Below are 18,176 nucleotides of genomic sequence, written 5' to 3' on the forward strand. Positions count from 1 at the left end.
TGTTTTGCTTCATACAGCGTTTCAGTTACATCACTTATTACACCCTTGTTTCTCACATGAGTTTGACTTCAATGTTATATTCCAAACAAAGTGTTTTACTTTAACACGGAACATTCTAGCATTATTTGTGCTGTGTACGTTTGCGCACACGGATACAACACCAAAGGGTCTCCCACCCAATATATAGCTGTTTAGAATAATAAGTAATGTTTGTTTCCTTGTGTTTATTTTACGTTTAACAAATCTTTTGTGTCTTTTTGTTGTTCTCTCACATGATTGTAAGCATCAGAGAGTCCTCTGACATTTACAGAGGTGCCCTTTAATTTGATTGTAGATAGCATTTCAGAATTAGGAATGTGAAATTAGAGCCTGTGAATTTCAGTGTCATGACTCAGGCACATTTTGAATGCATCTCGTGTTTGGATTCGCGGCCTGTCATAAAGCAAAATGTTTGTTTGTTCTAGATCATCTTACATAAACCACACGTCTCTACCTTCTGGTTTAACTGTAGCGATAGGGTGCTTCCCCCCCCCTTTATATAATTTAATTTCAAAAAAATTTCCCCCTCTCCACACTGCTGCTCTACTTTCCTGGTTTCTTTTAAACGTCATTTAAGCTGGCAAAGCTTTTGTGGTCATATTGCAACACCATGTTTAATGTGTGATATATTATTTCCTTCTTCCTGTAAAAATATCTAGAAAAAGAAGAAAAAAAACCTTCAAAAAAGACTGTTATACTCGACTAATTTTATTTTCTCAATTTGTAAACTGATGTATATTTTAAAACAAATAAAACTATTTTAAACTTTGATCCTCTATGTTGTATGGACACCATTCTTTTCCACCAATGCGTTTATTTTGAGTTCTTTTGTGCCTTTGTGACGTCACTGTGGCCAAAGCAGAGTCAGTGCCGGTGCTAAAGTAAGAGCGCCTCCAGGTGGTCATAGTGTGTGAGAGCAAGTTAGCACACGTCTAACGTTTAAATTGAGAATACTTGGAGTACTTAGTCATCTGTATATATCCAAAATAGTAACTTTATAGAGAAAAACATTCATTTTCAGTGGATTTTTTCTCCATTCACAACAGCATCTTGGAACACCATTGCCAGGCCAATGATAGTCAAGTTGAAATTGACAAGTGCAGGGAAAAATTTATGACGAGGAGTCATGACTCGGAAGGTTGACCCAAAATCCTCTGGGCTGCTTCAGGTTGGGGATTTTTTATATACATTACAAGGCTTGTATAATTCAATGTAGAACTACTACATTAATGTAGGAAGATGAAAGCTCCAGTTTTATCTAGGAACCGAAGCTTTAGGTTGTTTTCTCTCAGCAGCGGCCATTTTGCACATATTAACCCCATTGAGTTAGTTTTAGGCAAACGTTGAGAACTTATCCTATCAACGTTTATAAAGTGGCCCCTATAAAGTTATTGTTTTGGACATGTACATGTACAAGACTCTAAGATCAGCCATCCAGTCTTTTCTGTTTAAGGTGATGATAATTCTAGTTTCTGTGACTGATGCGCTGTTGCTGCAGTGGGGCACATTCCTCAGAGTAAGGGCAGGAATAGGCCTCTAATTAAAGTAATGTTTTAACGTGATCCAGAATCATACTTGTAGTGCATCACAGACTCAAGTTACAAATCTGACAGTGTTTTATCTGTCTCCTCTAGATAACACAGTTATTGTGGTCTAGATTTCACCTGTTCCTTGAGCCCTTTGAGTTCATTTCAAATTCCAGTTTTTTATATTACTTGGAAGACCAGCATAGACAGGTATTCTGTGTTCTGACATGAACAGTTCTTTGCTGCTTTCAAATACATGTGAAAAACCTGTTTGTTTTTACAGCATTTAAATGAACACTAATTTAGCACTTGCATTGTATTTATGAATCATTTAGATTTTTCTGGTGCCTTTCCTAAGTGCTAATGTATGTCTTGCATTGCGCACTCATTTTTTATTTCTCACATTCTAGGTATCAGCACTGACTCCTGTATCGTACAGAGAAGGGAAATTATTCTGGACATGAGTTCTTGCCAAATGCTGTAAAGTGAAGAGTCTGAAAAACCTCACATCGTTGTGGTAGGTTTGTGTTTGATTCAGTCAGCACTGTCGACGTGTATTAAAGCTTTGGGCTGGAATTTTACGTTCAGAGAGTGGAAAAAGAGGAATCTAATTGGTACTTGATCATTTTTAGCACCTGTCTCCAGGATTATGATTAGTGGGGAAGAGGATTCATTACACCCCACTCACTAGAAAAAAATTGCCTTCCGATTGTCTTGGTCACTAAGCAACTCAGGAGATTGATCAGAGCCCTTTCATTAATTATACAAGGCCCCTTCTTCTGGTATTATTTGGCTTCCCTGGCAGCTGCTTGGCCAAAAGGCCAGCGTACCAGCAGGTAAGGAGCTCCGTCCACTTTGGTGTCCAATTCGTCCTCCGACACTCCTGTGAGAGCTGCTGAAGCAAACTGACAATATCTGGTGTAGTGTGACATGGAGATGTATGATGTAGATTTTTCAGAGGAAAGTTTAAAGCTGACCTAAGCTCTGGTTGCATATAAACTGCTGTTACTTTTTATCAAGAACATAAATAAATTGATTTTGAAGCTGGGAGGTTGTAGGTACTAGAATAAAAGTGGCACTTGAGAGATTGTTAGGAGTCTTGTTTTTTTTATTTATTTTTTTTTTGTCTGCAGATGGGCAATATGCCTCAAGCCTGCAACTGTATAGCATCTTGTAGTGGGAAGATGTGAATTGGGAGCTTGAGTCATAGCTGCCATCCACAAGAGGGTATGATGACTCTGGAGCCTGTGGCTTTAAACGCAGCCCCCTCTTCCAAAGCTGCCATTCCCTTGCTGTTTTCTACATGGGTGAAAATCTCATTTGTGCTGTGGGAACAAAGCTTATATGCAGCATAAGCTTTATTTCTACTTTAACAATTCCGTGCCAGACCCTCGTGATAGTCCTGTTTCCCTTTATTCAAACATTACTACCTTTTCAAAGCCTCTATATGACAGCGGGAATCGTCAGTCTGTACATTCAAAAGGAACATATAAATTAAAGCACAAAGCCAATCCTGAATCCTATTATTTGCCTTTTTTTAATGCTTTAGCACTTTATGGAGCGTGACTGTGGAGAATGAATGAGGCAGGTTAGAAAGGCATTAAGCACAAGAGGTAGGAACAAAAGGCTTTAATCGGATCACCGTTGTCCTGGAATGGTGTAAGCAGTATAATCAGCTTTGCATGTGTGCTCTTTTAGCAGCAGAACAGCACTGAAACTTGACACCATTATCTGGAGAATTTTATTCCTATTAGTATGTTTCAAGAATACCAGGATGAGTGTGGTGTGACGCCACTGAAGTGCGTGGACTGTTCAACACGATGTTCTCAGAGAAAGGAAAAACTGACTTGATCCTCAAAGGCAACAACACCGTGAACTTGGCTTCAGCCTTCCACATGTGGACTTTAAACCCACGGTGAGAAGACTCCCCTTTAAATGGTACCTTTTTAAAGTCACAATAAAATGTTGACTAGACACAGCTGGGAGCAGGACAAAGCAATTAGGAAAAAGATGTAAACAGATTTATTCAGACATCAGACCATCACAACAATACTATATAGCTGATCTAATGAAGAGTACACCATGGTTGCTTATATAGCTGCTTATAAATAGTCTGTACATCTGGAAAATAAATAATCCACTATTGAATATCATAAGCCACTTGGTGATCGAGGTTTTTCTTTTTGTGCCAGTGTGGAACGGTCTACCGCTAAGTGCTACAGGTCATGCAGTATGAGTGGTTGCCCGCTAGCAGGTGGTCAGGCGGTAGCAGCGTGAGGTGCAAACCTAAAACCAAAGGCAGCTCCAGTTATCACAACTCTGTCTCTGCCAAAAAGCTCGCACCCAGCCCTGATGTCATCAGGACCATCTGGGGGTTGGAGTCTGAAAGGGTCAGAGACATTGAGTAAATGTTTGAAACATGTCAGTCTAAAGGAAGAAAGGAAAAAAGGCTACACACCAGTTTCCACTACTGCTTCTCAACCTACTGTATTTTATTATTATTATTTTTTTAATCACTTTAAATATGTTTACTTACACTTAGTTAAATGCTACAGTTTTTACTGGCTTTATTTTCAAAGCACCTCTATCGCAATATCTAAAAAATAAATAAATAAAACAATCTGTCCTCATATTGCACAAGTAAAGGCTACGGATTCCCCTGTAGTACTTTAAAAGGCTCCTGGTCTTCAGAGTCAGCTAGTGACTCCTGGAAAGTCTTTCACACACACAGAGAGAGAGGGAGAGAGAAAGAGGAGAGAGAGAGAGAACGAGAGTGCCTAACTGTACAGTCTGAAGCCGGAGAGTGAGGCAGAGTGAGAGCGAGGATCAGCCCTTACTGCTGTGAGGGAGCCAGGTGGGCTTCTCTCGGGGGACTACAGAGCTGCCGTGAGCTTCGGCCGCCTTCTCATCGTCATCCTCTCCCTCTGAGAGCAGGTCTGAGATCTGCTGCTGGAGCTCAGGACTGATGGCGTTTTCTGCCAACACCAGCACACGCAGGCACGTTGGGTAGTTCTCTACCATGTCCAGGAAGATCTGCAACACAAACCACAAAACAGACTGGATACTGCAAGAGGAAAACTGACTGAGGGATATTCAGGAAGGGAGTGAATATCGGCGTCTGAGTGGGAGCTCTCAGCACTGAGCTATTTTTGTTCATGTTGTGTCCTATTTGTCAGATCTTGGGTTTGCGTGAGAACAAAGGAAAAGCGAACCCTTCCACTTGAGGATATACAATCTCATTTCATTTACATACATTAAAGTTAACATTCTCCTATCTACAAAGTTATTTCTGAGAACGTGGTGATACATGGAGTACATCACTGGCTGATGCAGATTCCTTTCAGGAATTTCAATGCTGAATGAGTTTGTCCAGCTTCACATTGGAGCAATATTAAAGCTACTACATAGAGACCTTGAGTAAAATCAGAAAGTATGCCCACATTTGAGGTTTAAAAAAAAGTGTAGTAACTGATAGGCTGAAACAAAAACAACACAGCATTGAAATCAGCTTCTTGGGTTATTTTTAGAAGCTGAAAGTGTACATGGCCAAGGGGTAGCTGCAAAGCTTCAGTATCCGTCCTGTCAGTTATCAACAAAAATATACTCGGTGTTCATTTTTTCATGATTGAAATGGACTGTTTCTTCAAATTTTAAATAAGTTTTTCCCGGTTCACCTGTTCCTGCAAGTGGATGCCCTTCCTGACTCAACACTCCCGCTCTCTCAAGCCCAGTGGCTGATTCAGGGAAAACTCCAGAAAATTTCACACTGACAGTCCCTGGTGTGAGGCTGGAAATTAGGCCCCCATGACCCTGTGGCTGTATGGCAGTGATACCGTCTGTAACACCACCATGCCACCACATATAATTTATTTTTTAAAGCATAAAAAATGTATTTTCTAAAATCAGAGCCTCTGGCTGAGCTTGGGCCACAATCTAGCAGTTGACATGTGGAGATATTCTGTCCAAAACTGTACAGACACTTATTCTAGTGAGTGATTTTCACCACTTGAAGGTGCACCAACTGTTCGCAGAAGTGTCCAACTTGTACAATCTCTATAGAAAACCAGTCCAGCCTGAGGCTATGATCGCTTTGCAGAAAGCCACATGTTGGCTGGCAGTGTATAAAGCTCATCACTGGGCTGTGGATCTATTTTTTTGTGCAGTGATGGAGCACCATTTTTGGGTATGATTTAGAGTGAAGGTTTTCTCAAGAACTATTCATTATGAGCCAGTACCTGACGTTTATGAGGCAGAAAGCAGTGGTATCGTCAGCAATGTTCCAAAACCTAGTGCAAAGTATTCCCAGGCTGTTACTGCAGCATAAAGGGGGTAATATCCCTATTGATCAAGGAGTGAGATACATAATACATGAGCTAAAAATGAGTCACCTGAAATTACATCTTTACAGTAAACACAAAGGTAAAATTCTACTATAACATCCACTCTGCTCACATGCCTGAAGCTGCTTTCTAACTCCAGGACTCTCTGCAGGATTGCCGGTGTGAAAGGCAGGAGTTCTACCTGACCTGTCTCAGCAGGGGATCAACATATTACTATTTATCTCTCTCACCCGCTCTGCAAGCGAGGAGCTGAGGCTTGAAGAGGAAGAGGAGAGGCTGTCGCTGCTGATGGAGCGTACTTTGATCATGTTCTCCCAGTCACTGGGAGTGAACTTGGTTGCGGAGATTCAGCCCACAAGGAGCACAGCCAGCTTCTGCATTCATTTCAACACATGAAAGGCCCAGAAGAATGCTAGGGCTGACTTTGTAATAAGGTGAGATAAAAGGACAGCACAAATGAGTAGAAAAACGCAGCCCATTGATAGCTAGATTAGGTGTACAACATCGCCCCCTACTGAAGCACTCTGCGCAACATGGTTTCATCAAATAATTGCCACTATTCTTCACCAACAGGCAATGTTTGTCGGAACTGTTCCCAGAAAAACTGTAAATTGTACAGTTTCTCAGTTACTCCAGTCACAGTCAGTCAGCACAGGTATGTCTGAAACTGAAGGGCATTTTTTCTATGGACAGGATTGAATGTGTTCTGATGTTTTTCAGCTTGTTTTAGTGTCTAAGATTACAACAACAATGTACAGTATACTGTAGAGTCCACTTAATCACTGTACAAATTACTGTACATATACTGTGCTGTCAAGATTCCCAAAATAACTAGATTCTACTTCCACAAAATTGTGCTATTGACAGAAACTTTCAAATCAAAGAGAAAATCGCAAGAGTGGAAGCAGGTATTTTTCTCTCCCTGACAAAAGAACCTATGTGCCATATATAGTACCTATATTTACTTTTAGATGTATAGGTGTATAATTTAATAATAACATGTCTCATTAAACATAGCTGCCTGTATTTGTTTTGGGCCTCTGCAGTTCATTGGGCTCTAATGTGAAATGTAACACGACTGGCTCACATCTCTGAAACTCTGAGGCTTGGCAGCACACTCAAAAAGGCCATAAGTGCAGACTTGGTGTTCCATATTGTCAGGGTAATTGGAGGTCTTTTCTAAAATAAGAGGTTCTGATCTCTGTCATCGCCCCAGTATTTTGAAAAGTGCTGAGATAAATACTAGCTTTCCGGAGTTGTTGGATACAAAGTACCTCATGAAATTGGCTTGTAACTGTTCAGTGCCTTACATCACTGGCACCGTGCCCTTGATTTTTAATTAAGCTTATCATCCTTATAGTTAAATCAATTTATACTGTTGAGGTAGAGCAAACCCCAGTGTATAATTGCATGTGTGTTATTTGAGAACACGTCTTCCACATCATATTTGCTTTTGCACGGTTCAGAAGTACAGATAAACTTTCATGAAAGCGCGAGTGCAGTGTCTTAATTAAAAGTGTTAGTAAAAAAAACCTCAAGGGCAAGTCCACCTAGACACACGTAGCTTTTATGGATGTCTGGGTTGGTATTTATAGAACACAGTGCGCAATAGCTCTGTCTTGGTTAAATATTGATTATTAATTTTCTCATTATATCAAAGATGCCCTCCAGTGGATGGATGGTTTCATTACTTTCGCTGATAATTTATAAGCCACCTATGAACCTCAGCTCTTCTTCAGTGGGGAATGCTCCCTCTGTAGGTCCTCTTTGGCATATTTAAAAAATATAAGTGGAAGCTGATAGTATTTAGAAATGTAAACTATACTCAACTGCTAATTTCTTAAATGCAACATAACAGATTACATTCATTGTCTGTAACCACTTATCCAGTTCAGGGTCGCGGTGGGTCCAGAGCCTACCTGGAATCATTGGGTGCAAGGCGGGAATACACCCTGGAGGGGGCGCCAGTCTTTCACAGGGCAACACAGATATACACACACACATCCCTACGGACACATTTGAGTCACCAATCCACCTACCAACGTGTGTTTTTGGACTGTGGGAGGAAACCGGAGCACCCGGAGGAAACCCACACAGACACAGGGAGAACACACAAACTCCTCACAGACAGTCACACGGAGCGGGATCAAACCCACAACCTCCAGATCCCTGGAGCTGTGTGACAGCGACACTACCTGCTGCACCACCGTAACAGATTATGACATTCACAGTAGAACACACAGTATTTTCAAGTAGAATACTAGAACTGACTCTGACTAAACTGACTTCAGGGCTCTGCTGCATTCATATGCGCTGCTCTGTCATAAAGGTATCTAGACCTGTTATAGTTTTACCATTCCTTATATTTCATATAATGTCATTTAATTATTCCTTATGTGTTTTTATCCTCTCAATTGCATCATTTGTGACAAAAACTGTCATTTTTAACAAATACTCAGGACGTAATAAATATAAAGACAAAACAAAAATGGGTTATGATGACATTGTTTGTTAATGAGATTCATAAGAGAAGAATGGACTGCCATTGTTTAGATACATAATAAAAAAAATAGGTCTCTCCATTTGTCCTATGCGTTATAGAATGTATTTCATGAAAGTCTACAGATCTGTCTAAATATAAACATATAGAGATGTTTCTGTGAGATAAACAAGAGCCTAAAAATCAAGTAAAATAACTTTCTTCAGATCTGTGCCGCTGCATGTTTGTAATGTATGAACAGTTTCTTAGGAAGCCATTTAAATTGTCATTACTGTAATCGGACCAGCTGGCAACTAACACATGAACAAGTTTCCCTGCTTCACTCTATAAGAAAAAAAAGCAATTTCTCTCAAGTGGTGATAAGCTACTTTTGTGAATGTGAACTCACACTTGGCCCTGCAGAATTGTTCAGTTCCCGGTCATGTCACAGAGCATTCACTCTAGATTTTGGGGTCAAATGTGAGTGGGCACAGTACGGATTGTGAGTACACTCTTAGAACTCAATGCCCAAATAATCAAAACCTTGTTCAGTGTAATGCTAACTCTGCCACTTAAGAATCTTCTTTTCTCTAAGATGCATTTGGGAAACCCAGCCCAAAGTTGTATATTACACCTCGTTTACCAACAGTCAGTGTTTTGGTTTTCATGATTTAGTTGTAGAAGAATGTGTGAGAAATATCCACTGAGAAATATCTGGCAGTATGTATGCTATCCATGCTTTCCATTTGCTGATTCAAGCTGATTCTCTCAGGGCTAGAGAGTCAACTAATGCCTGTGTATAAATACAGGGTACACAATTAGAAAGACCAAAAGTGATGTATGAAATATTCATGTATTCGAAACACTAAAATATTTAGAGCATATCACGCGCCGCAAAAAATGCAATTCTGTACTGTTTACCTGTGCTGATTGATTTGTGAGCCCTGTTCCCTCCAGGTCCAGAACTTCTAGAGTTCGGCTGGAGGCCACTGCAACAGCCAGCATTCCTGCAATCTGGTCCCCTAGAAGCCAAGAGGAACGAATGGGAAAAAGCCAAGACAGAAAGAGAGGTCATGCTTTATTATCCTCAGAGTCCTGAAACTGCTTCCACTGCATTCTTCCAGCAGCCTGGACACTAGGGTGGCAATTTCATTCACTGGAGTGTAGCCATCAGCAAAAAAAAAAATAAAAAATCTAAAACAAAAGATGTAGCTCTAACACTTTCTCTCTCAGATCTCTAGGGAAACCAAGCTCACTTGCTTATGTCAGTAATTATCGAGCTGGGTATATTCTGTATCAAACGCAGGATCTACAATTAGCCCTATGTCCTGTAAGCACTTTCTAGAGCAAATCAATGAGGACAAATTGCACTGGCTAGTAAGATATCATTATTCTGTAGCAATCATTGCTCACAGAGCTATTATCACAAGTAAAAGAGCCAGATCTAGTGCTGAGTGATGTTGGTATAATTTCATATCACAGTGTTTCCAAATATGTCACAAGATCAGAGAATATGTCATTTACAGAAAATGACCCTTTGTAGACATCCGTTATAATAAAGCTACCTCGAGGTGTCACTATTGTGGACACACACATTCACCATTGTCACCAGGTTAAATGCCAAGATTGGGGCAGTAGTGTACAAAGTCCCAAAGTCTAATTCTTACTGGCACCGTCTCTGGACGGCTGTTTTCTCTTTCTCTTTAAATAGGCAGAGACCACTAAACCCCAAACTAAAAGCTACTGTAACACATCAAAATCATTTAAAATTACTGGTATCATCGCATTGATGTCAGGCTACTCCCAGTTACAGCTTTACCAGGGAGCTGATGTATATATTTTTTATTGTTGAAAGGCAGGACGCTTACCTAAGGGATTGTAGTCCAGATTGAGGACTCGTAACTGAGAGCTATGAGCCACAGCAATGGCCAGTCGAGCCCAGCCCTTGGTGGAAATTGCTGGGTTTGCGCTCAGTGTCAACTCCCTAAGACCTGCAGGTCAAAATTCATATAAATGCATTTAAAATAGTAATTAAAACTGTTGCTTAAACATCGCAGGTGTAAATGTAAACTAGGAAATTTTAAATGTGCTACCATCCAGCCATTAATGCAAATCTAATTAATGCTAATAATATTCATAGCTGAAATATTTCATGTATTAACAATGTACCCCACTGCATTCGTCTGTGATTAAGACTTATGACGTTTTACCAGATTTGGCTCCGTCCGGAGGCAGCATGCCACAGATCAGCTGAACCGCCTCGTCTCCCAGCATGCAATCCCCCAGATCCAAGGACACCAGGGAAGGGTGAGTGGACAGCGCTGTGTTCAGAGTGACCAGCCCTGCATCTAAAAGAGGACTTCCATGTAGACTGTGAGGGGAAAAGAGCAGAGAACACGTTTTAATCAAGAAATGATAAAGACTTAAACATAACTGCCATTTATTATCAAAAGAACTGTTCTTTCCTTTAACACAGGTGACTAGGTCTGAACAATATTGAGAAAATATTTAATTGAAAGTTTTCTGACCAATATTGCTATTGATATGTGACTATTTCTGTTAGTTTAGCTCCAGGTCTTTTTTTCCAGAACCAGCACATCTGTTTTCCTCAATCTTGAGGCACAACACTAACAGACAAACAGTTCACTAGCTCTGCGTTATTAGGCTAACCTTCCCTAGTTTGGGCTCCTGTGTAGAACAACAGTGCAATCACCCCCTGCAGTTCTCCTACAAACATATTGAGCTAACTAGAGACTTTGAGTTAGAAACAGTTTGAAAAGGTCTAGAAACAAACATGTGTCTACGCTCCCCATCCCAGAGGAGTCTTAGCTAGGGTGACCAGACGTCCTCTTTTACCCAGACATGTTCTCTTTTTTAGACTTAAAAAATGTCTGGGTGGAATTTCACAAACGTCCAGGATTTTGTTTTTCTAGAGCCTACATAGAATTTAGAGAAGCGTTTCGTTCACAAACTAGTCCCGCCCTCCACTACTCCGATTTGTTTGCTTGAGGGAGAAGGAGGTGTGGTGAAGTAGCCTAAAATCTTCTGATTGGACGGCCTGACTGCAGGGCTACCGTTATTGGTCGATAATCTTCTCTGTAAACATTTAATTGGTCGGTCTTGTAGGTCAGTAGTCGTCCCACCCAAGATCTGGTCACCCTAGTCTTAGCTAGCTAATGGTTGGAACTGGTGACAACTAAACTAGGGAGAAAACTAGCTTTTAACAACAGTAAATAAGGTTTGATGTATTTCAAATTGCAGCTCCTGTGATTTAAAAATCACACTCCTTTAGGCTGCAATTCTGCAATCTCTATTTACTCTGCCATGGAGAGCCACCGTGCATCATAAATGTTCACTATAAATTGAAGGAATTTTTTTAAAATAATATTTAACAGATAGTCTCTGCTTGTCAAATGCTACTGTTCTTGATGTAATCAATCAGAAAAATGTTTGCCAATTTGCACTGGAAAGAAGGTGCACATTACCCCTGTTTAGCCCACTAAAGTACCCACTGAACCCAGACATTTAATTCAGAAGGCAACATTTAGGAATGAACTACAGATACAGAATTTCTCTCTTCTGGCCGTGTTTGAGTTTAACTGCCTGCCAATAAACACCTCACAAAACTCCTCTCCTCTGCTTCAAAAGCTGTCACATAACACAGCCTTATGCTTTAATCCCAACATGAGAAGGATTCATTATATAGCGCTACTTTATGATTGTAAAAGACACAAATGGAATTAAATAAAAATATTCCACATTTTAAAATGGGTTCTGCTTTTGAGGTTCAGAGGTGATTGTGGTTAAAATACTGTATTGGTTCTTCCAGCTCTATGTATGTCTGACTGAGGCTTAAAGGAGAATCCTGTTATATCAGAACACTATTATTAGTGCAGTGGACCAGTGCTGAACACAGGATAATTCAAGACTATATGAACCTGAACTTACACTCCTACTAAACATGTTTGTTAGATGGAAAAATGTTACTGCTGTTACTTTAATTAAATAATGACTCAGATAAAAGTAGTTATCAAACCCAACATAAGTAGCAGCAAGTGTTGGTTTAAACACTCATGGTTTCCAGAGCACTGTCAAAATGGTTGTGTACACAAAGGAAGAACTGATGTCAGTGGTCCCCTAAAGGGACAATAAATGCTTTAAAATGTAATTTTGTATATCAAATATGTTTTTAAAGTAAGAGAGGTTTATTTGTAGTCATTCACTCTAATTAGACAAGTCTGAAGTCAATGAGGTGGAAAGGGGTCAGTGCAACTTGAGTAAGGTTACAATGAAATATGAACCAATGATGCTTCTTGGTACAGTTGAATATGAGGGTACCGCCCTGGTGAAGTGTTTGACCCCTGAAAAGTTCTGTTGCTACAGTAATACTGAACTGCAGTGGATCTTTTTTAGTAATAACTACTACTAACTTCTACCATACTAGTAGTCAGCACAACTCAAAATCAAAAGTGTTGATTTAACACTGGTAAATGTACTGTAGTACCCTTCAGCAACAATGTCCAGTAACATACATTAAGAGATTATCTTATGATATTACATACATTACATACTGTATCTTCTGAAATGAAGAGTGTTAATAGAGCTTGCACCTCTCTTGCTGTAACAGCCTTTACACTACATGTTGGATTTGTTTCTGTGAGGATTTGATTGCCTTCAGGTTGGGTAAAACTGGTAGGTGATTAATTCAAAGTGAAACACTCCCCTATAACTCATTCCAAAATACTGGTGGGGTGGGGTGGGGTGGGGTGGGGGTGATGGGGTGGGGGGATAGAACACAGTTCTACTGTCCCAAAGCCCAGGCTGAGGGGCTATAAACGTCTAATTCATGCTTGGAATTGGGGGTGACCTTAGGCTCATTAGCTGCTGCTCCAAAGCATCCCATCCCATTTCATGTTTCCCTCTTGAGATAATACACACTGTGCGTGCACAACATAACGTCTGTGACGTTAAAAATAGACGAATTACCTATTGATAAGCAGTGTCTATAAACTTTTGGACACTGTGTAGACTGTTTGTTCTGTGAAATAAAGGACAGTGCCACAAACTTGTATAAACTTCCTAGCCTTCCCCAGCCTCCATTTCCGCAGTGAAATTCCCACCCAGCCTCAGCCCCGTTATGACAGTGAAAGGTGGTCCGTCTCTTACAACAGAGTCTGGATGGATCTGTTGGCCCTCAGCGCCTCCGCGAGCTGTTTCGCGCGGCCGTTGTTCGAGACCACGCCGAGGTTCAGGTTCAGCTGCGCGAGCGAGCGCGACTCAGACACGCCGCGGCACACGCGCCCAAAGTCCCGGTCCGAAAGCAGGCAGCCGCGCACCGACAGCAGCCTCACGCTGTTCTCCTTCAGACCCGCGCAGATGTCCGAGATCTCCGCGGCAGACAGCGCCGCGCCCGCAATCTGAATGGAGCCCGCCAGCATCACGCACTATGCACGGGCTCGGTCACGCGGCGGCGGTGGTGGCGGAGGCGTCGTCATCACTCAGGTTCACTATGACAACCGTAAAGGTACCGAACTTATCTCTTATAAGAAACCAAATACATATGGAACGGAAAGCCGTTACCATTACGTCACTCGACTACATATCGAACATGAAGGCGGTAATCCGCGCGCAGACCGGTTTGAAATGGAACGAACGGAAAAACCGTAGGAGGACGCTGAAAGCCGGGATGTTAATTACGATTCAGTTTGAATGAACCGATTCTTTGAAATCATCAATTTAAATGAATCGAGTGTGCGTTCGCTGATTCATAGGTTGATTGGATTCAAGGGAGTCATTGGTGGTTCTGTTAGAGTCAGGGCTTCAGCTGCAGCTCTGAACGAGGGAGACCAGCTACCGGGTGCAAATTATATTAATTTAACTTTATAATTAAACACAAAAGCTGCTGAAAAGCTAGGTTACTCCGCTTCTGTAGCATGAGTGTTAATGAACATAATATATTTATTTAAATCTTGAATTTTCATAATTGGGGTAACTTGCAAAATTATTCATAATAATATGCAGAATAGATTCGTTTTGGTAAGCGAAATGGAAGGAATAACATGGCATTTAAAGATCTAAATATATGCTGTATATTATTGTTAGTTTATGTGTTTAGTAAGGTCATATAAGGAATGGGATATCACTATGACAACCCCCTGGTGGTGGTCCTTCTTGTGAAAACCGTATGAATGATTGATAATAGGTATAATTTTAAGAGCTTGTGAGGATAAATTACGGTTGGAATTTTATTCCAACAATTATGACTGTAATCAAGATTCTGTTTAGACTGGTGAACCTGTTCAGAAGAATCGATTCGTAGACGACTCGGTCGTCGTTGGCGCTCATGCGCTCTGATACTAGCGACGTCTCAAAGTTACAGTGACATCACGGTTTTCATCTCTGTTTCTGCGGCCGTTAAACAGCGGTTAAGAGCAGGGTGTCGGGCCGGTAGATGACTTAATTTGCTTAAAAAAAATCGAATATTTCTGAATAATATCCTAATGGAACCATATAGGCCTGTGTGCTGGAAACGCTACGCCTCGACATGCTTGAAGAAGTTGTCATCTTGTTCCGCTCCACCTTAAATGCTACACAGGTTAATGACCGCGATGGGAAATTCCTGCTCTAAACGCTTGCGAGAATTGGCCACACTGCATCATATATAAGCTACATACAGTTCTCTAATGCAAATAAATGGCGCTGTGTATAAAGTGAACAGCGGAGTCTTTGTCCCGTAGATATCAGATAATCCTCTCTAGAGCTGACTGAGAGGATTTATGTTGAGGGATACAGTCTGTTCTGAGACTGTCCTCTGAGCGTTTGCTTCTGGAGGAAAAAAGGAGGCGCCATGAGATATTGATGGAACAAGTAGCCTGTACACATGCACCATATTATGAAACATTAGCTGGGTCTAAAATGACCAGTCCAAAGGGCCAGTTAATTAACCATACACCTCTGGAGTCCTGGATGTAGTCTGAGTCATGCCCATATTTGGAGCTCAAGGCCTAACCACACTCTTTAAAAAAATAAATGGCAGAATACTGATACCCTGAGGTAAAATGTTCCAAACCCATTATGTTTTTTTTCCTAAGGTATCTGCAGAGTCAAATTAAGAATATATATGAGTTAAGACTGGCAAACTCACTAAAATATCCCAAAGAAGAAAAGTGGTCAAATATGGCAACTGAAGCTTCATTAGCCAATTATTATTATTTTTTTGTCAATACTTATGCGTTGGTCATGATTCGGTCTATGCAACCTCTTGCGGTTGGGTAGGTGAAATACAATACAGATATTCTGGTAAATTGATAATTCATTATTTTTTTGTGTGTTTCATCCTGTTCATGGGCACCAGTCCATCACAGGGAAGTTAAACTGAATAATGCACCTTCAAATTAATTCGGCGACAGTAGCTTATACCATGTTTATGTTATATAATGTTGCCTAAGATTAATGGTAAAACCTACTTTCATGCAACATTATTTCGATGTGCAGGAATGGAAAATAGCAGCATTCATATTACGACTGTTAAACAAATCATTTAAAAGATTCAGTTACATTCTGGGGAAAATGAGTCTGATTGTGTTACCAAAGTGGCATAGTATCAACTGAAAAAGCTTTCTCCCATGAGTAATTCAGCTTAGACTCGGAGCTCTATGGCTGAGTGAAAATATATTAAAGCAGGATACAAAATGAAGTTTAGTTTATTAGTTAGTATGGGTGTTGCCTCTGAGTGCAATTCATGAGTGGAATTTTGGTCTTAAACTAATGCTTTAAAGGAGTTGTAACTTTTATTTTTTTCCAAACGCTCTGCATAATTTAATAATTAAGACATAAACACAATTCAGAGTGGTTTGATGTGAAATGCTGCATTCTAAAGAAACCTACTGCGCCTAAATTTTTCACCATATTTGACCAGATGGCCATAGAATAGTGTCTCCTAAACCTACTATACAGAGTTACACCAAATCATTACAAATTGCACTGTCTAATGCCTGAGAAAATATTTGGCCTGAAAGTTTGAATATTTAATTTTACACAGGTATTATTGTGGGTATCACACATTTTGTAGTATACTGGCCTTTAATCAAACTTCAGACACCAGACGTCCTAACAGATTGGAGCAATGTGTATATTTTAATAATAATAATAATAATAATAATTCTTTATTCTTATATTTGGATGACGGGACATGTAACTGCCCAGCAGTGGAAGATCTGAGAGTGCGAGAAAGTTTGTTGGGAAGAAGGACATCAGACAAATAAGGAGGTGAAAGATTGTTTAGAACCTTATAGGTAAGTAGGAGAATCTTGAATTGAATCCTGTATTTAACAGGGAGCTGTTGAATGAGGAGCTCAGCAGCAGACTGCGAAAGGGATTGTTGTATATTATCAATATTGCGCAGGTGGAAGATTGCCGTTTTAACCACAGAGTTAAGTGGGCTGTGAAGTAGAATCGAGGAGGACACTCAGATTTCAGACCAGAGTAGAAGGTGAAATCTCTACATTACCAATTGTTGAGTTTGGTTCCGGACTTACTTAGTGCCATTCAGGATGAGCTGAGGAATTTAGCATGAGAAAGTTTTGCTTCATCCAGTTGTTGATCTCTACTAGGCTGTTTTCTATATAAGCAGTGGGTGAATCAGTGGCAGAACTAGTGCTAAGATAGATCTGGGTATTATCTGCGTAACAATGAAAGTTTATGTTAAAACGGCATAATATAAGGCCAAAAGAGGAAGATTATATATAATGAAAAGAAGAGGTCCTAGGACTGATTCTTGTGGGAACCCTTGTGTAATCACAGAGGTGGAGGAGGTATGGCCACAGAGTGTGATCTGTTAAGTAAGATGTAAACCATCCAGGGCAATGCCAAGGATGCCAAGTCCATACGATCGTGACAGAAGGATGGAATGGTTGATCATATCAAATGCAGCACTTAAGTCCAAGAACAAGAGGAAATGGGCAATGTAGGAGGAATGGGGGCCATAATAAGTACTGATCAGAGATTTGTGAATATTTGCTAAAACATGAACTAATTAATTTCTTGTAATCACTTTGTTCTGTTCAGGGTTGCGGTACACTCCCCACCCCCACGGGGTGCCAGTCACACACACATATACCTATGGCAACTTTGAATAGCCAATCCACCAACCAACATGTGTTTTTGGTCTGTGGGAGGAAACCTGAGCACCTGGAGGAAACCCTTGCAGACATAAGGAGAGCAAACCAGTCGCTCCTCATAGAATGTGACCAGAAGCACAGAAGAGGGATTGAACCCACTGCTCCAGGACCCTATGACAGTGACACTACCTGTGGTGTCATTGTGCTGCTCAGTGTTAAACACTAAACAGCATTTATAATTCAGATTGGACAAATATTACCAGTGTACCACCTGGACCCATAGTGTATCTGGTTGCAATGCAGCTTCTTTTGTAACACCCCTAAGGAGCTCAATGAAATGTGAGACAAGATTCTTTAATGGCACACAAACAGCTGAATTCAGAACAGCACAGGAGCGATAAAATAAATGGTTTGACTACCCATTCTCAATAACCTGCATCTTCACATTGCCCTGAGTCCAATTGGATCCTCATTTGTTCTTACAAATGTGTCCAGGACAGGTGGCATTATGGCTTGGTTTTGTTCAATTTTACATTAAAATCTGATATTTACTTCTGTGTACATTTCTGTTAAATATGTGATCTGCTTGACTCAGGGTCTTTGATCATTCAGGATGGAAATTAAACACAGTGCTGATCAGTGATTTACTGATTTGAAAAAAAGAAATGGGTCT

At 40.5% G+C, this 18,176-nt stretch overlaps 1 protein-coding gene and 2 long non-coding RNA genes across 3 annotated transcripts; 2 read left to right on the top strand and 1 right to left on the bottom strand.

The window, feature by feature from the left end:
- The first annotated feature begins 1,977 nt into the window (after positions 1–1,977).
- Positions 1,978–9,455, top strand: LOC136705347 (uncharacterized). The gene is made up of 3 exons (XR_010804058.1): positions 1,978–2,082; positions 6,057–6,560; positions 9,342–9,455. It is a non-coding gene; the product is annotated as an uncharacterized lncRNA (long non-coding RNA).
- Positions 3,308–14,235, bottom strand: lrrc73 (leucine rich repeat containing 73). Its single transcript, XM_066678839.1, has 6 exons — positions 13,551–14,235; positions 10,595–10,755; positions 10,253–10,375; positions 9,306–9,406; positions 4,403–4,598; positions 3,308–3,947 (listed from the first exon to the last, which is right to left on the bottom strand). Exons 1-6 carry the CDS (start codon positions 13,820–13,822, stop codon positions 3,877–3,879), a joined length of 924 nt encoding a protein of 307 aa, XP_066534936.1. The 5' UTR covers positions 13,823–14,235; the 3' UTR covers positions 3,308–3,876.
- LOC136705346 (uncharacterized) lies at positions 13,612–18,001 on the top strand. Its single transcript, XR_010804057.1, has 3 exons — positions 13,612–13,908; positions 16,590–16,678; positions 17,451–18,001. It is a non-coding gene; the product is annotated as an uncharacterized lncRNA (long non-coding RNA).
- Positions 18,002–18,176: the final 175 nt, after the last annotated feature.

The sequence above is a fragment of the Hoplias malabaricus genome, chromosome 8, assembly GCF_029633855.1.
Source record: "Hoplias malabaricus isolate fHopMal1 chromosome 8, fHopMal1.hap1, whole genome shotgun sequence".
Lineage (NCBI taxonomy): Eukaryota > Metazoa > Chordata > Actinopteri > Characiformes > Erythrinidae > Hoplias > Hoplias malabaricus.

What these genes read in the sequence shown, in the direction of transcription:
- lrrc73 (XM_066678839.1), bottom strand. Translation starts at nt 13,822, where the DNA reads ATGCTGGCGGGCTCCATTCAGATTGCGGGCGCGGCGCTGTCTGCCGCG. An exon ending in TCTGGACTACAATCCCTTAG is followed by an intron (nt 9,407 to 10,252) that starts GTAAGCGTCCTG and finishes CTTGGCTTCTAG; the next exon opens with GGGACCAGATTGCAGGAATG. An exon ending in TCACAAATCAATCAGCACAG is followed by an intron (nt 4,599 to 9,305) that starts GTAAACAGTACA and finishes TTTGTGTTGCAG; the next exon opens with ATCTTCCTGGACATGGTAGA.